General features: G+C 41.3%; 1 protein-coding gene across 1 annotated transcript in view; it reads right to left on the reverse strand.

Moving 5' to 3' along the window:
• Positions 1-321: 321 nt before the first annotated feature.
• Positions 322-14,706, reverse strand: part of LOC126470774 (homeobox protein invected-like) — a 343,138-nt gene continuing 328,753 nt past the window's right edge. Inside the window, exon 3 of the mRNA XM_050098781.1 lies at positions 322-2,723. Coding sequence (XP_049954738.1) covers positions 2,392-2,723 — 332 coding nt within the window. The 3' untranslated portion in view covers positions 322-2,391. The remainder of the gene's footprint in view (positions 2,724-14,706) is intronic.

The following is a 14,706-nucleotide window of genomic DNA, read 5'->3' on the forward strand; positions in this document are numbered from 1 at the left end:
TTTTCATTTCAGTTTTATTTTCCATTCTGATCATTTCACATAAATTTTTCCAGTTGGCCAAAAGATGGAAAATAAAATTATTTTGAAAACGTATTGACAGCGACGATGACAGTCAACTGGGCTATATTCAACAGGTAAATAACTTGTTTCCTTTCTCCAAAAACGGCCCTGACGATCTAAATGCCACAGAGAAGAACAGTCAGAGGACCATAACTGGAAGACACAGTACTTGTTTCTTCTCTTTTCTGAAAATAGAATACACAAATGATTTGTGATGAGGGAAATAAAGCACGCATTCTACAATAAATGTCGGTATACCAATTAAGTAAATGAAGTAAGCTTTATTCTGACTTCAATAAATATTTTAAGTACATATCTTTGCATGAAAATGAGGAAAAATACTGCAGTTATTTTAATGTTACCATTCACTACTTTTTACAGTCACAATCAAATGGGCATAATTCGCTTATTGGAATTGCTGTTTTCAGCAAGAAATCTTGTCTCATGCATAAATGCAGTAATTAGTCTCTACCAATGCTACAAGAGAACATGTAGGAATATGTAGGTACAATGTATATACATTTTATATCGTATTAAATTATATCTAGATATTTTCTGTACATTCTACACGTTTAAACGAGTATAGAGCATTTTTGAATTATATGTACATTTTTGTCTTCCTTATACACTAAATATTCTCAGTTTTTTCAATTTTTATTACTGAAGAGAGAGACAGCTGTGGAAGTACGTCATCTTGCTAACAGTATCTGGCAGTCATCAAATCAAGCAATGCTTTCCAGTTACTTCTAACACATGGACAATAAATTAATCAGACTTTGGTGTAATATCTTCTTATTTCCATGATAAATAAGACGTTAAACTTGGCAGACTGCACAATTAATTATTTATTTAATTATCGCACATCCGAAGTAAAAAGTTATTGCTATATCTTTCTCTTTCAGAGTACAACTGGGCAACCGAAATGAATTACTTAAAAAAAAGTTCACTACTGCAATGTGAAAATGTTCAAGTTTCTCAATAGAATCAATAAAAGAAGATATATGGTAACGGGTTCCTCTGCTGCTTCTTAACAGAGAGAAAATAACAGCAAAAAACACTTATACAATTCCTCAAGCGACATTTATAAGCAATGATGAATAAGACTAATAACTTTCTTATTGAGCATTATCTTGCTAACAAGAGTTCTCAAGTGAGAAAAAAATTGTTATGTACTGGAAAATGTACAAGGCCTTGATGTGACGCCATATTTGGTTCAAAGATATAAGTAGTAAATGTTGCACCATATGTTTGATCTGATCCTACAGTATAAATATATACTTTCAACACGTTTGAATCGATATAGATCTATCATCATCTGCAAATAATAATAAAATAATAATAATAATAATAATGAAAAATCAGTCACATTTACATTGTTACACATTTGTACACACGCATATTTTGTTTAAAACAATTTGTTTGTGCTTTAGCTTATTTGCAGGATGTTTAAAAGCTCCTTTGGTTCTACATCCGATTAAATACTTGTTTTGCACTTGCTGTTCGCAGTTGACTGATACATGTATAAAACTAATGTCGGTAGATCGTCTGGAGGAAATGCTCATTGTTATGTGAAAAAAAATGGGTACTAAATTATTGCACAGTCATTCTGTCAGTTAAGAGACACAGATAAAACACAATGCGAGGTTGCTCCTCTACACATAATACAGTCGACTGCGTACAACTTTCAGTTTAAAGGTTGGCAGAATGCAGGTGGCGATTGCCAAGAAAGACTTGCGGTCGATCCAGGAAACTCCTGTCCCTTAAAAACTTCAGCCACTGATTTCACAGTGAGGTACATAGTTTCAAAATGTCTACATTTGTTTTCCACACTTTAGTGACACCGACACGTCATTAGTCGGTTGTGGATTCTAGTGCCATTTTAAGCAGTCTGCTACACCGTAAACTGATATGTTGTAGACAGAATTTCTTACATGCATTCCTTCACCACTGAACACAAAAGGTATTATTCAGTTGCTAGAGCAGTCTGCCACATTCTTTACAATTTCCAGCCTCTACTGTTGTTTCTTTCCTTAATACGCTTAGAATGTCTTTTGAAGGAAATCTGGTACCCGTGGCACTTCATCAGAAACCTATCTGAAACATTCGAGTTCATTTCTTCTGTCCATTGAATAGCAACGAAGAGCTCACTTCAGTTCGAGCGCTAAGAAGTCCTGGTAAGGAACTGGCCAAATTATCCGTCAGTGCACACAATGGAACCGTAGGCGCGAGCACTCACTATTCGCTTGCCGAATTTCATTTTGTGCTGTGTGCACCCAGTAGTCGCGGCAGCGAAATTCCGTAAGATTAGTGAAGGAAGAGAGGCGCAGCGATTCACTTGTCGGAGGCGATGGCCTGCTCTTCCTCCTCGCGCGTCATGGGCACGGTGCTGTGGTTGTAGAGGCCCTGCGCCATCAGCTGCAGCGCCAGCGGGTTCTTCTGTCCGCTGGCCTTCTTGATCTTGGCGCGCTTGTTCTGGAACCAGATCTTGATCTGCGCCTCGTTGAGGCCCAGCTCCCTGGCCAGCTCCTGGCGGCGGCGCTCAGTCAGGTATCTGTTCTCGGTGAACTCGTGCTTCAGCCGCGCCAGCTGCTCGCCGCTGAACGCCGTGCGCGGCCGCTTCTCCTCCGGCTTCTTGTTGCGCTTCAGTCGGCGCGACCGCGGACCTGCAACCACAAACACAGCGCGTTAGACACCGAACTCGTGGGTCCTCGCAAGGAGGCCGTAGCAGCCGATAGAAAAATTCGTCGCTGGTTTCTGTTTCTGTGAAAGAAATTAAAAAAAGCGAGGCAAAGAAAGCTATCGTGGACAAGCAGCAATGTTCGGCATATACAGGCGTTGGACAAAAATATGGAAACACAGAAATTCATGCTTCAACATAAATGGAGGTTGCGCTGTTGTATTTGACCAAGAGCGCCACCTGTACAATGTCCTCATTATGTTGCAAGTGTCAGTCGTGGCCTGAACAGTGTAGTTGCGACTTCATTATCTCGGAGCTAAGAGATTTCGAACCAGGGCAAATTGTTGGTGCATGTATGGTAGGTGCTTCAGTAACCACCGTAGCCGACATGTTCGATGTTTCAAGAACCACCGCATGTAAGGTTTGTACAGTATACAGGGAAGGCGAAAAACATCATCCGCTAAGTCACAACGCGGACGAAAGTGTTTACTGAGTGGTCATGACGGTTGCAAAGATCACTGCAGAACTGAATGACGCACTCCAGAACTCGGTCAACACTAAAACAACGCGAAGAAAGCTCCAGAAGCAAGGAATTGCAGAGCGAAAGGGAGTTCCGAAATCACCTTGTGATGCATATGCATGTAGCAGGAATACGTAATGCCGAAGCAATAAAACTTGGAAAATGGAGCAATGGAAGAAAGTTATTTGGTCGGACGAGTCTTGCTTCACTCTATTTCAAACTTCTGGTTGAGATTACGTCCGAAGAATGGAATATGGTGAGGGTTTGTTGGTAATTTGTGCGGCCATATCATGGCACTCCATGCGCTCCATGCGTCCCATGGATTCTCTACATAGACGCATTACTGTCAAAGATCCCTTGATTATTTTGGACCATCATCCCATCCCATGGTAAGATGTTTGCCTCCCAGTGGCGATACTTTGCTCCAAGAGAAAGGGGCCCCTGTTCACACAGATTGTATCGTCCAGGATAAATTTATGAGCAGGGGTATGAATTTTCGTATCTCTCATACCCAACACAGTCACCAGATCTCATTATATTGATCCATTGTGGTCTAATCTAAGGAGAATGTATGATCGCTATCCACCTACATCATCGCTTCCTAAAATTTCCACTTTTTTGCAATAACAATGGCGTAATACTCCCTTGAGGGCCATACAGCTACCGTATTTATCCATTCGGAGACGACTGGAAGCTGTTTTGAATGTGAGCAGCTCTTCTACACCGTACTGGACGTGTTGATGTGTTGCCATTTTGGTGTTTCCATACTTTTGTCCACCGCCTTCGAGGGGTACATAAAAAGTCTTGCATGTTTGTGGTCGTCGTATACAGTTAAATCCTCATGCCATAGTGCCTTAGCACAACGTTGGAGTAGCCTACACAAAATATTGCAACCCAGAGGTGAAACTTGGATGAGCTGGGCACTGTGGCGCGAGGATTTCGACGTGTGCCAGGGCTGCAAATATGTACCTTTAAAAAAATCTAAAAACTAATTATGTAAACTTATTTGCTCAAGGTGATAGTTAAAAATTTATGACTGTCCCTCTTAGGGTCATTCTTAGGTCTGTGGCGCAGTTTGCATGTTAACCTTTTGCCTAACAGCAATAAAATAGCTGCACAACGAATTTTGGTTCTACTACAGCGTATGCGCTGATTTGAAACTTCCTGGCTTATTAAAATTGTTTAGCAGACCGAGAGACCAACCGGGGATCTTTAGCTTTCGCTGATCAATGCTCTACCGAATGAACTATCCAAGCACAAATCATCATCTACCGTCACAGCTTCACTTCCGCCAGTACCTCTTGTCCTACCTTGCAGACTTAAAAGGAACGACAAGAGGGACAAGAGGTACTAGTTGAAGTGAAATGTGAGGGTTAGTCGTGAGTCGTTCTTAGATACTTCAGTCCGTGGAATACTTGCGTGGTAAATTCATAAGTTCCAGACTCAAGTTCCAGTACACTATATAGTTTTAATCTGCCGGGAAGTTCCAAATAAAATCTTTGTTAGAATTATTATTTCCTTAAAATAACAAGTACACATCAAATTAAAATATATACAAGTATTTTCAGAAAAAAGTTATTTTATTGTATGTGGTTTCACTGCGAATCCACTGGTAAGTCAGGGATTGCTGACGTTTAGTGATACTTCGCAAAAGAGTTCTTATTATTACTCATGCAGATTCTAACAGCACATGACTGGCACATGTATTTTGTACGACAGGGCTGTCTGTGCTACGCAGTGCAAACCTCCTAGATGAACCTTCTCAGGCATAAATACTGCTGCTTCATTTACCGGTTCAGCTTATAAAATGTGCTCTCATTGACTTCAGTGACATTAAAAAGTGCCTCATTATGCGGCACCACCATTTCACTTTGATTCTCACTCTCAGAAATTACCGACTTTGATCCCTTGATAATTTATCCAGGAACTGACACAGACTTTCACCAGTCAAGTCAGCAGCAGATTCTCTTGCTGAGAAGAGGACATCGTTCGACCCCTACTTGACAGTGGTTACAGAATGAAAGCGCAAATCATTATCTTGTTTAGGACGATAAACTTCATGTTTCTGCTATCACACCAGTTATAAGCTAAGTAGCAAATCATAAAAAGGTGGTTTCACCCAATAACCATTATGAAACAAGTGGTTAGAGAAGTAGAAAAGACTGATGTCTAGAGTTTAAAGTTCTGATGACCCTGGAGTCATTAGAGACGACGCTCTAGTCAATTCAAATGGTTCAAATGGCTCTGAGCACTATGGGACTCAACTACTGAGGTCATAAGTCCCCTAGAACTTAGAACTACTTAAACCTAACTAACCTAAGGACAGCACACACATCCATGCCCGAGGCAGGATTCGAACCTGCGACCGTAGCGGTCGCGCGGTTCCAGACTGTAGCGCCAGAACCGCTCAGCCACCAGCGGCCGGCTCTAGTCAATTCTCACAATTGGAGAGACACTATTAATGAAAAGTTATATACTTAATGTGAACGCCTAACACTCTTACGGCCAACCAGTAGTAGAAATTACAGTGAAATAGACGAGGAAATACCAAATGTGTTTCCTTTCAGTGAATGCTGCTCGGTACGAGTTATAAGTGTGTAAGTTAGACGAATTTTATACTGTGTTGCTCTGATTGATACCAAAGAGAAGTGGTGCAGCAATTATAACATTGTACTTTCACTCATGAGGAGCGTGTTTCAGACTCATCCCAAAAGCGATTAAGGCAAATGCAGAGATGAATCCTTTGAAAAAGGATCCGTCTTCATCACGAGTATGAGATCCATCTTTAACGATCTCATCGTGGAAGGCACGCCAGACACTAAGTTTTTTTTCTAATATTTACAAGATAAGAGGAATTGTTTCTGCAACATTTTTTGCACTTGGGCTTTCGCAGATCACATGTCAACAGAGGCACAAACACTTGGCATTCAGTAAATCTTTTACTGCAGTGGAATAATAACAACGCAGCAAAAACAGATTAACAAATTTATCACTTTGAGCAGAAAAATTACAGAATTACTCCTATTTCTTCCAAAATCTGCGACTGGAACTCCAGTTTATATTTCTGCTTGTTTTATATCGCTAACAACCCTCCTTATATCATTTTCTTATGGACTTCATATCCGAAACTTTGCATTGGATTAGAAAAAGATAGCGTTTTTGTCTGTGAGCTTATATAACTACCGTTATCATACGAACCAGCAAATATTGTCCATTGCACTGAACACGATAAAGTAGTGCCCCATGATGACACGGGGGAGGAGACTAGTTACATGAGTTGGCATACTCTGTTATGTCTCTTATTTCCATTTTATAGTTTGACAAGATAACGACATAAGCAAGAGCATAATATTACTGCAAGCTTCCTGGCTATTCAGCTATCCCTTGCGAGAAATATTTTTCTGCGTATTTCAGTTTTTATACATTTAGCACAGACAAAGAGTGCAACTAAAGGCGAACGTAATACGTTTCAACACTCATTATGTAGCAAAAAAAAAATATATTCATCACAGGAAAGAATTCCCATACTGCAACATATGCCCTTTCACTACTCAAACAACCACTATTCGGTTTAGAATTACTTGGAACATCGTAGGAGACACAATAAGCCAGGTATTATCACCAGTAATAAAGTTGTTCAGCGCAGTCAGATGCACTACTTTCGATTTTTTTTAATTTCCTCGTGCCACGATGCATAATGCTGTATCTCCTCCTCTGTCAAATAGTATGTAACTAGAAAGTAGGGAACTTTTCCAGTTTTAATGTTTCGTAGGATTTTTGGTTTATCAGACACAGACAGTTCCAAAGATTCTACAGATGTCTCCCTCCACTATCTATATACATTCCCTCACCGCGAAATTTCGAGAGACCAAAGTGTTAAGAACATAAATTAAACGCTCTGTAACAATTGTATCACTCCTTGAGTCTGGCCGCTTTTAAAATCTACCCTTTTGGAGCTATTAAACACTCGTGTGTTATCGATAAGTCTGATGACAGCATTGTGCCCTTTAGGAAATCCTTAACTTTATAGTTAATCTAAAACGTTCAGTGATATTATGGAATATCCTCTTCGCAACATGAATTATTCAGTTGAGGACAGGGACAATGTAATTATTTGAATGGGAAGTCAACTGTGAAGGAATTCATTGAAACGTGGTAATCCGAAATTCTGAACTGTACACGGGAAACTTGTTGGAAGATTAAAATTCTGTGCCGGACCCGGAACTGCGACGTCTGCTTTTCGCGGATAACTGCTTTACCGAATGTACTAACCATCCTAACTCGGGCCGCTCCTCTCACAGCTTTATTTCTATCAGTGCCATATCTCCTAGCTTCAAAACTTCATCCTGGGAACACTAAACGTTTTTCTGCAGAAACTGCAGAAGGCATAACTCCGATATACTGTGATAAAGTGATGGTTTCTGATTCTGTTATTTGAGTCTTTCAAGTGCTGGTAAGATTGCTGTCATTACGAATACTGACTATGTCACGTCATGTTGCATGACTGTAAGTTACGTAATGACATGAAGAGCAGCAGAAAGAAAGTTATTCCCCGCATTTCGCAGATTAGAATAGACCGTTCCCTCTACAACGAAGTTATTAGATATTTTGCACTCATTGTAGTTCCTCCTTTAAATCGTCACACGAATGACAAAATGGCAGCTATCGAAGTAAGTGACTGAAAATCAACTGCAATCGCTGAAAAGAGAAAAGGCCACTGGACCTGACCGCATACCAATTCGATTCTACACAGAGTATGCGAAAGAACTTGCCTCTCATCTAACAGCAGTGTACCGAAAGTCTATAGAGGAGCGAAGCGTTCCTAATGATCATAAAAAGCGCAGGTCATTCCCGTTTTAAAGAAGGGTCATCGAGCAGGAGCACAAAACTGTAAGCCTCTATCTCCGACGTCGGACTGTTGTAGCATTTTGGAACATGTTTTATGTTCGCGTATTATGACATTTCTGGAGACCGAAAACCTCCTCTACAGAAAACAACATGGGTTCTGAAGACAACAATCGTGTGAAACCTTGCTCGCTCTGTTCATCCACGAAACCCAGAAAGCAGAAGATACAGGCGCCAGGAAGATGCCGTGTTCCTTAACTTCCGGGAGGCGTTCCATACAGTTCCGCACTGCTGCCTAATGTACAGAATACGAGGGTATGGAATATCGGACCACCTTTGTGATTGGACTGAAGAGTTTCTAGCAAATAGAACACAGCATGTCGTTCTGGACAGAGAGCAATCTTCAGACGCAGAATTAATTTCGGCCGTGTCCCAGGGGAGTCTGTTATAATATGATTACAAAACTGCATAACAATCACTAGTAGCAGTTACTTCCATCAAATATCAAGGAAGAGAGAGATTTAAAGTACAATGACCACATAAAATGAATTGCGAGTGAGGTAGATGCGAGGCTGAGATTCAGTGTAAAAATTAGCACGAAATGTAGCCCATCAAAAACGAAAGTAGCTTACAAAACAGTCGTTCGACCAGTATTTGGATACTCCTCGTCAGTATAGTACCCGTACTGGTTAAGACATTTTTTTGTTTTTTTTTTTTTTTGTCTGGGGTCATCAATCTTCTGACTGGTTTGATGCGGCCCGCTACGAATTTCCTCTCCTGTGCTAACCTCTTCATCTCAGAATAGCACTTGCCACCTACGTCCTCTATTATTTGCTGGATGTATTCCAATCTTTGTCTTCCTCTACAGTTTTTCCCTTCTACAGCTCCCTCTAGTACCACGGAAGACATTCCCTCACGCCTTAACAGATGTCCTATCATTGTGTCCCTTCTCCTTGTCAATATTTTCTACATATTCCTTCCTTTCCGATTCCGCGCAAAACCTCCTCATTCCTTACCTTACTGGTCCAACTAATTTTCAACATTCGTCTGTAGCAACACATCTCAAATGCTTCGATTCTCTTCTGTTCCGATTTTCCTACAGTGCATGTTTCACTACCATATAATGCTGTTAAGGCCGATATTTGATATTAGTAGACTTCTCTTGACAAGGAATGCCCTTTTTGCAATTGCTATTCTGCTTTTGATGTCCTTCTTGCTCCGTCCGTCACTCGTTATTTTACTGCCTAGATAGCAGAATTCCTTAACTTCACCTACCTCGTGACCATCGATCTCTCAGCTTCTCGCTGTTCTCATTTCTACTACTTCTCATTACCTTCGTCTTTCTTAGAATTACTCTAAATCCATACCCTGTACTCATTAGACTGTTCACTCCATTCAGCAGATCATGTAATTCTTCTTCACTTTCACTCAGGATGGCAATGTCATCAGCGAATCGTATCATTGATATCCTTTCACCTTGAGTTTTAATTCCACTCCTGAACTTTTCTTTTATTTCCATTATCTCTTCAGACTGAACAGTAGAGGCGGAAGACTAAATCCTTGTCTTACATCCTTTTTAATACGAGCACTTCTTTCTTGGTCGTCCATTCTTATTATTCCCTCTCGGCCGTTGTACATGGTATATATGACCCGTCTCTCCCTATAGCATACCCCTATGTGTCTGAGAATTTCGAAAATCTTGCACCATTTTACACGGTCGAACGATTTTTCCAGGTCGACAAATCCTATGAACGTGTCTTGATATTTCTTTCGTCTTGTTCCATTATTAACCGCAACGTCAGAATTGCCTCTCTCGTGCCTTTTCCTTTCCTAAAACCAAACTGATCGTCATGTAGCGCATCCTCAATTTCTTTTTCCATTCTTCTCTAATTTATTCTTGTCAGCAACTTGTCAACTCTTGCCGTCTTCGGAATTGTGTGCATGATGTTTTTCCGAAAGTCAGATGTTATGTCGCCAGACTCATACATTGTACACAACAACGTGAATAGTCGTTTTGTTGCCACTTCACCCAACGATTTTAGAAATTCTGGTGGAATGTTATCTATCCCTTCTGCCTTATTTTTTCTTAAGTCCTCCAAAGCTCTTTTAAATCCTGATTCTAATACTAGATCCCCTATCTCTTCTAAATCGACTCCTGTTTCTTCTTCACATCAGACAAATCTTCCCCCTCATAGAGGCTTTCAGTACATACTTTGCACCTATCCGCTCTCTTGTGGTTAAGACTAATGGAGCAAATAGAGAAGATCCAAAGAAGAGCAGAAAGCTTCATTACAGCTTCATTTAGCAGGCGCGAAATCAATGCGGAAATTCTTAGCCCACTCCATTGGCAGATGCAGCAAGGGAGGCGTTCTGCAACACGGTATGGTCTACTGTTAAAGTCCCGAGAGCGTACATTCCTACAAGAGTCAACCAGTGTATTGCTTCCTCCTACGTACATGTCGCAAAAAGAACATCAAGATAAAATTAGAGAGATTCGAGCCCACAACGAGACTTATCAGCAGTCGTTCTTCCCGCAAACAACACGCGACAGGAAAAGGAAAAGGGGGAAATGACACTGGTATGCAAAGTAGCCTCCACCACACACAGTAGGATGGTTTGCGGAGTAGGTGAAGAGAGCAGGAAAGGTCCATAGCATGTTTAAAGAACTCATCTCGCTGTTTACCTTTAATAATGTAGCGAAACTGCAAAGAACCTAAATCTGAATTGGCTTGGAGAGGTTTGATGCCCGCTCATCCCGAATGCGAATCATAGCTTACAATACTGAAAGATAGGAATATAAGTCAATGCTTTCACATGTTGTTGATACTTGGAAGTCCATTTTAAGTCCAAGTCACTTCATATGAGGCACTGTGAAATGCTAGAGAGCACCATTAAATAATTAAATTCGAATATATTTCTCTAATATACCTGATTACTAATCCGTAACCAGAAAATTTTAATAAACAAGAAGAACTTACATATTTTATACAGGGTGTTACCCGCTTACTTTCCATGTTAGAGCTCATTTTATTACTTCTTTTCAAATCACATTAATCATGGAATGGAAACACACAGCAACAGAACGTACCAGCGAAACTTCAAACACTTTGTTACAGGAAATGTTCAAAATGTCCTCCGTTAGCGAGGATACATGCATTCACCCTCCGTCGCATGGAATCCCTGATGCGCTGATGCAGCCCTGGAGAATGGCGTATTGTATCACAGCCGTCCACAATACGAGCACGAAGAGTCTTTACATTTGGTACCGGGGTTGCGTAGAAAAGAGCTTTCAAATGCCGCCATAAATGAAAGTCAAGAGGGTTGAGGTCAGGAAAGCGTGGAGGCCTTGGAATTGGTCCGCCTCTACCAATCCATCGGTCACCGAATCTGTTGTTGAGAAGCGTACGAACAATTCGACTGAAATGTGCAGGAGCTCTATCGTGCATGAACCACATGTTGTGTCGTACTTGTAAAGGCACATGTTCTAGCAGCACAGGTAGAGTATCCCGTATGAAATCATGATAACGAGCTCCATTGAGCGTAGGTGGAAGAAACTAAAATGAGCTCTAACATGGAAATTAAGCGTTTCCGGACACATGTCCACATTACATCTTTTCTTTATTTGTGTGTGAGGAATGTTTCCTGAAAGTTTGGCCGTACCTTTTTGTAACACCCCGTATAATATTACGGCACTGTTGACGGCAACTTCTAAGAGCATTTATTCAATGATTGAACTGAGACTGATCATAAACACCTAATAACGATTTTCACTTAAATGCCCGCTGAAACCGGAAAGTACGCCACGAATAATTTGGCTGATCAAAACAAGATATAATAGAAAAACAGGTACAGAGATGGCTGTTGACTGTTTTTCGCACAGTCCATTTTGTGAAAAACTTACGTTTTCTTTTTTTCTTGGTATTACCCAGCTCATGCAGGCTATGGACCTTATGAGTCTTCTCTCAGTGTTTCTGCAGGCAGACTTCCATCCGTCATGATCTTAGCCTACGCTGAACAGTGTCGAGTATACTGTTTGTAGGCTAATCTGGAAATTTCTGTTCTGTATGTTTTTATGTTTTAATTATTCGTGTGTTTTGTTTATTGGGCGCACATTTGTGAGACTGCTGATATAATGGCACATACCTGGTCGGTCGGAAGAGTTTCCTGACTAGATTAGTAATAAAATAGAAAAAAGATGGCAGTTTTAATGCTTTAGGTGTTTCAGCCTACACAGTCTCCGCTGAATCGAGTACATAAGAGAGAACTTTCGAACAATAATGTGAAACTGCCAGGCAAGTCCTCCTTTGGGACGTCGTTCGCGCGTCGTATTGACTTAAATGACGGGTACGTCGTCAGTATTTTCACCCTTCATCTGAATTTCACCATTTTATCATTTTGTTGTAGGTTCGTATTGATAACACCAAGTCTCCTCTGCATTTTTGCAGAATTTTCAATCGAGCCGTGGCAAGTGTCCACCCGTCGTTCTTTTTTTCCAGGTGTAAATGTGTGCGTGACAAACTTTACACACACTTTTCTCTACTTAAAAACATTCTGAAGAATGTCTTGGGCACTTAATTTACAGGTGCTGCAGTTTACGACAGAGCAGTGTTAACAGACTGCAGCCGTACGTCCACTACTTAACACGGTCTGCTACATCTACATTAACACTCCGCAAACCACCTAACGGTGCCGGCACGGTAGCTCGGCGTGTTCTGTCAGAGAGATGGCTGCTCTCTCCAATAAAAAAAAACACACACACATACACTGTGTGAAGGGACCAACCACTGATTTCATGTGACATCCGCTACGATCAAATACAACGAACAATAATGAACAGAATGCAAAAAATTAAAAAAAAACGGTGTGCGGTGGGGTGTGCTTCTGGTACCGCTAACTGATCTCCTCTTCCCTGCTCCACTTACAAATGGCTCTTGGGAAGAATGATTGTCGATAAGCTCCAATTTCTCGAATTTTCTCGGCATGGTCACTTCGAGAGATGGCTGAAAGTAACATTTTTCCTGACTCTTCTCCGAAAGTACTCTCTCAGATTTTTAGGAGTAAACCTCTCCGTGATACATAACACATCTCATGTATCGTCTGCCACTGGACTTTATTAAGCATCTCTGAAATTCTCTCGCGCCGACCAAGCGATCCCGTGAAGGAACGCTCAGCTCTTCGTTGGAACTTGTCGGCCTCTTCTACCAGTCCTATGTGCTAAGGATCCCATACTGATGAACAAGCGCATTGTAAGCCACTTCCTTCGTGGACGAGTTACACTTCCTTAGGATTTTAACCTACTAATCTCAGACTGACACCTGCTCTTCCTACTGTCTGTTTTACGTGTTCACTCTACTTAAGGTCGCTCTCGATAGTTAGTCCTAAATATTTTAAGGTAATACTGTTTCCAGGAATTTTACATCAAGAGTATAGTAGCACAGCAATGGATTTCTTCTCTTATGCATGGGCAGTACGTGACGTTTATTTACGTCCAGAGTCAACTGCCAGAGCCTGCACCATTCATGAATTCTCTGTAGGCTATTCTGCAAGTCGATACTGTCTTCCGGCGTAGCTACAGTCTTACCGAATACAGCATCATCTGCGGACAGTTTTAAAGAGCTTCCGATGCTTTCTATTAGATCATTTATAGACACTGTAAACCGAAAGGGTCTTATGACACTCCCTTCGGGTACTCTGGATATTACACTTATGTCGTCCGCCCCCGGGAGCAGCCGGCACGGTAACTCAGCGCGTTCGGTCAGAGGGTTAGCTGCCCTCTGTAATAAAAAACTGAGTTAATGTATCAACGACGAACTGAAACGGGTGTCTTGCGACGTCCGCCCCGAGCAGATACAACGAACGAAAACGGTCAAAATGAGGTTAATTAAAAAAAAAAAGTAGCTGAGTGGTCAGCGCGACAGAATGTCAATCTTAAGGGCCTGGGTTCGATTCCCGGCTGGCTCGGAGATTTTCTTCGCTCAGGGACTCGGTGTTGTGTTGTCCTAATCATTATCATATCATCCCCATCGGCGCGCAAGTTGCCGAAGTGGCGTCAAATCGAAAGACTTGCACCCGGCGAACGGTCTACCCGAAGGGAGGCCCTAGACACACGACATGTACATTTTACCCCTACGTCTGTCGATTTTGTTGCATTAAGAGCGATGTGTTGAGTTCTATTTGCAAGGAAGTCATGAATTCAGTCGTAGATTTGTTAACAACTGACTGGCCGAATGCACACCTGCTGTTTACAGTTGTTACTTCAAGCTGCCACTGGGCTGGCATCGCTTGTACGCCAGGAATACAGTACGTGTCAGAAAGTTTCGAAAGGAAGTTGTATATCGAGTGAGTCGTTATCGGTCTATTACTTATTTAGAGTTATTGTATTTCTAATAGATTCTTTTTCCACATCATCATACTACGGCCTAATGCAACGGTAAAGTAGTTTAAGGTTCTTCATGTCATGACACTGCTCTAGGCACCTCATTCAGAGTCTAGAGAAGTAACTAATATTGCTCGAGCGTGTCTAAAAGCTTTAAATTGACACCAGGGGTTGTACTGGCTCTGACCCCTGGGGGAGACACAATAACGCAATTCTCCGGCTCACTGT

This window comes from Schistocerca serialis, chromosome 3 (genome assembly GCF_023864345.2).
Source record: "Schistocerca serialis cubense isolate TAMUIC-IGC-003099 chromosome 3, iqSchSeri2.2, whole genome shotgun sequence".
NCBI lineage: Eukaryota > Metazoa > Arthropoda > Insecta > Orthoptera > Acrididae > Schistocerca > Schistocerca serialis.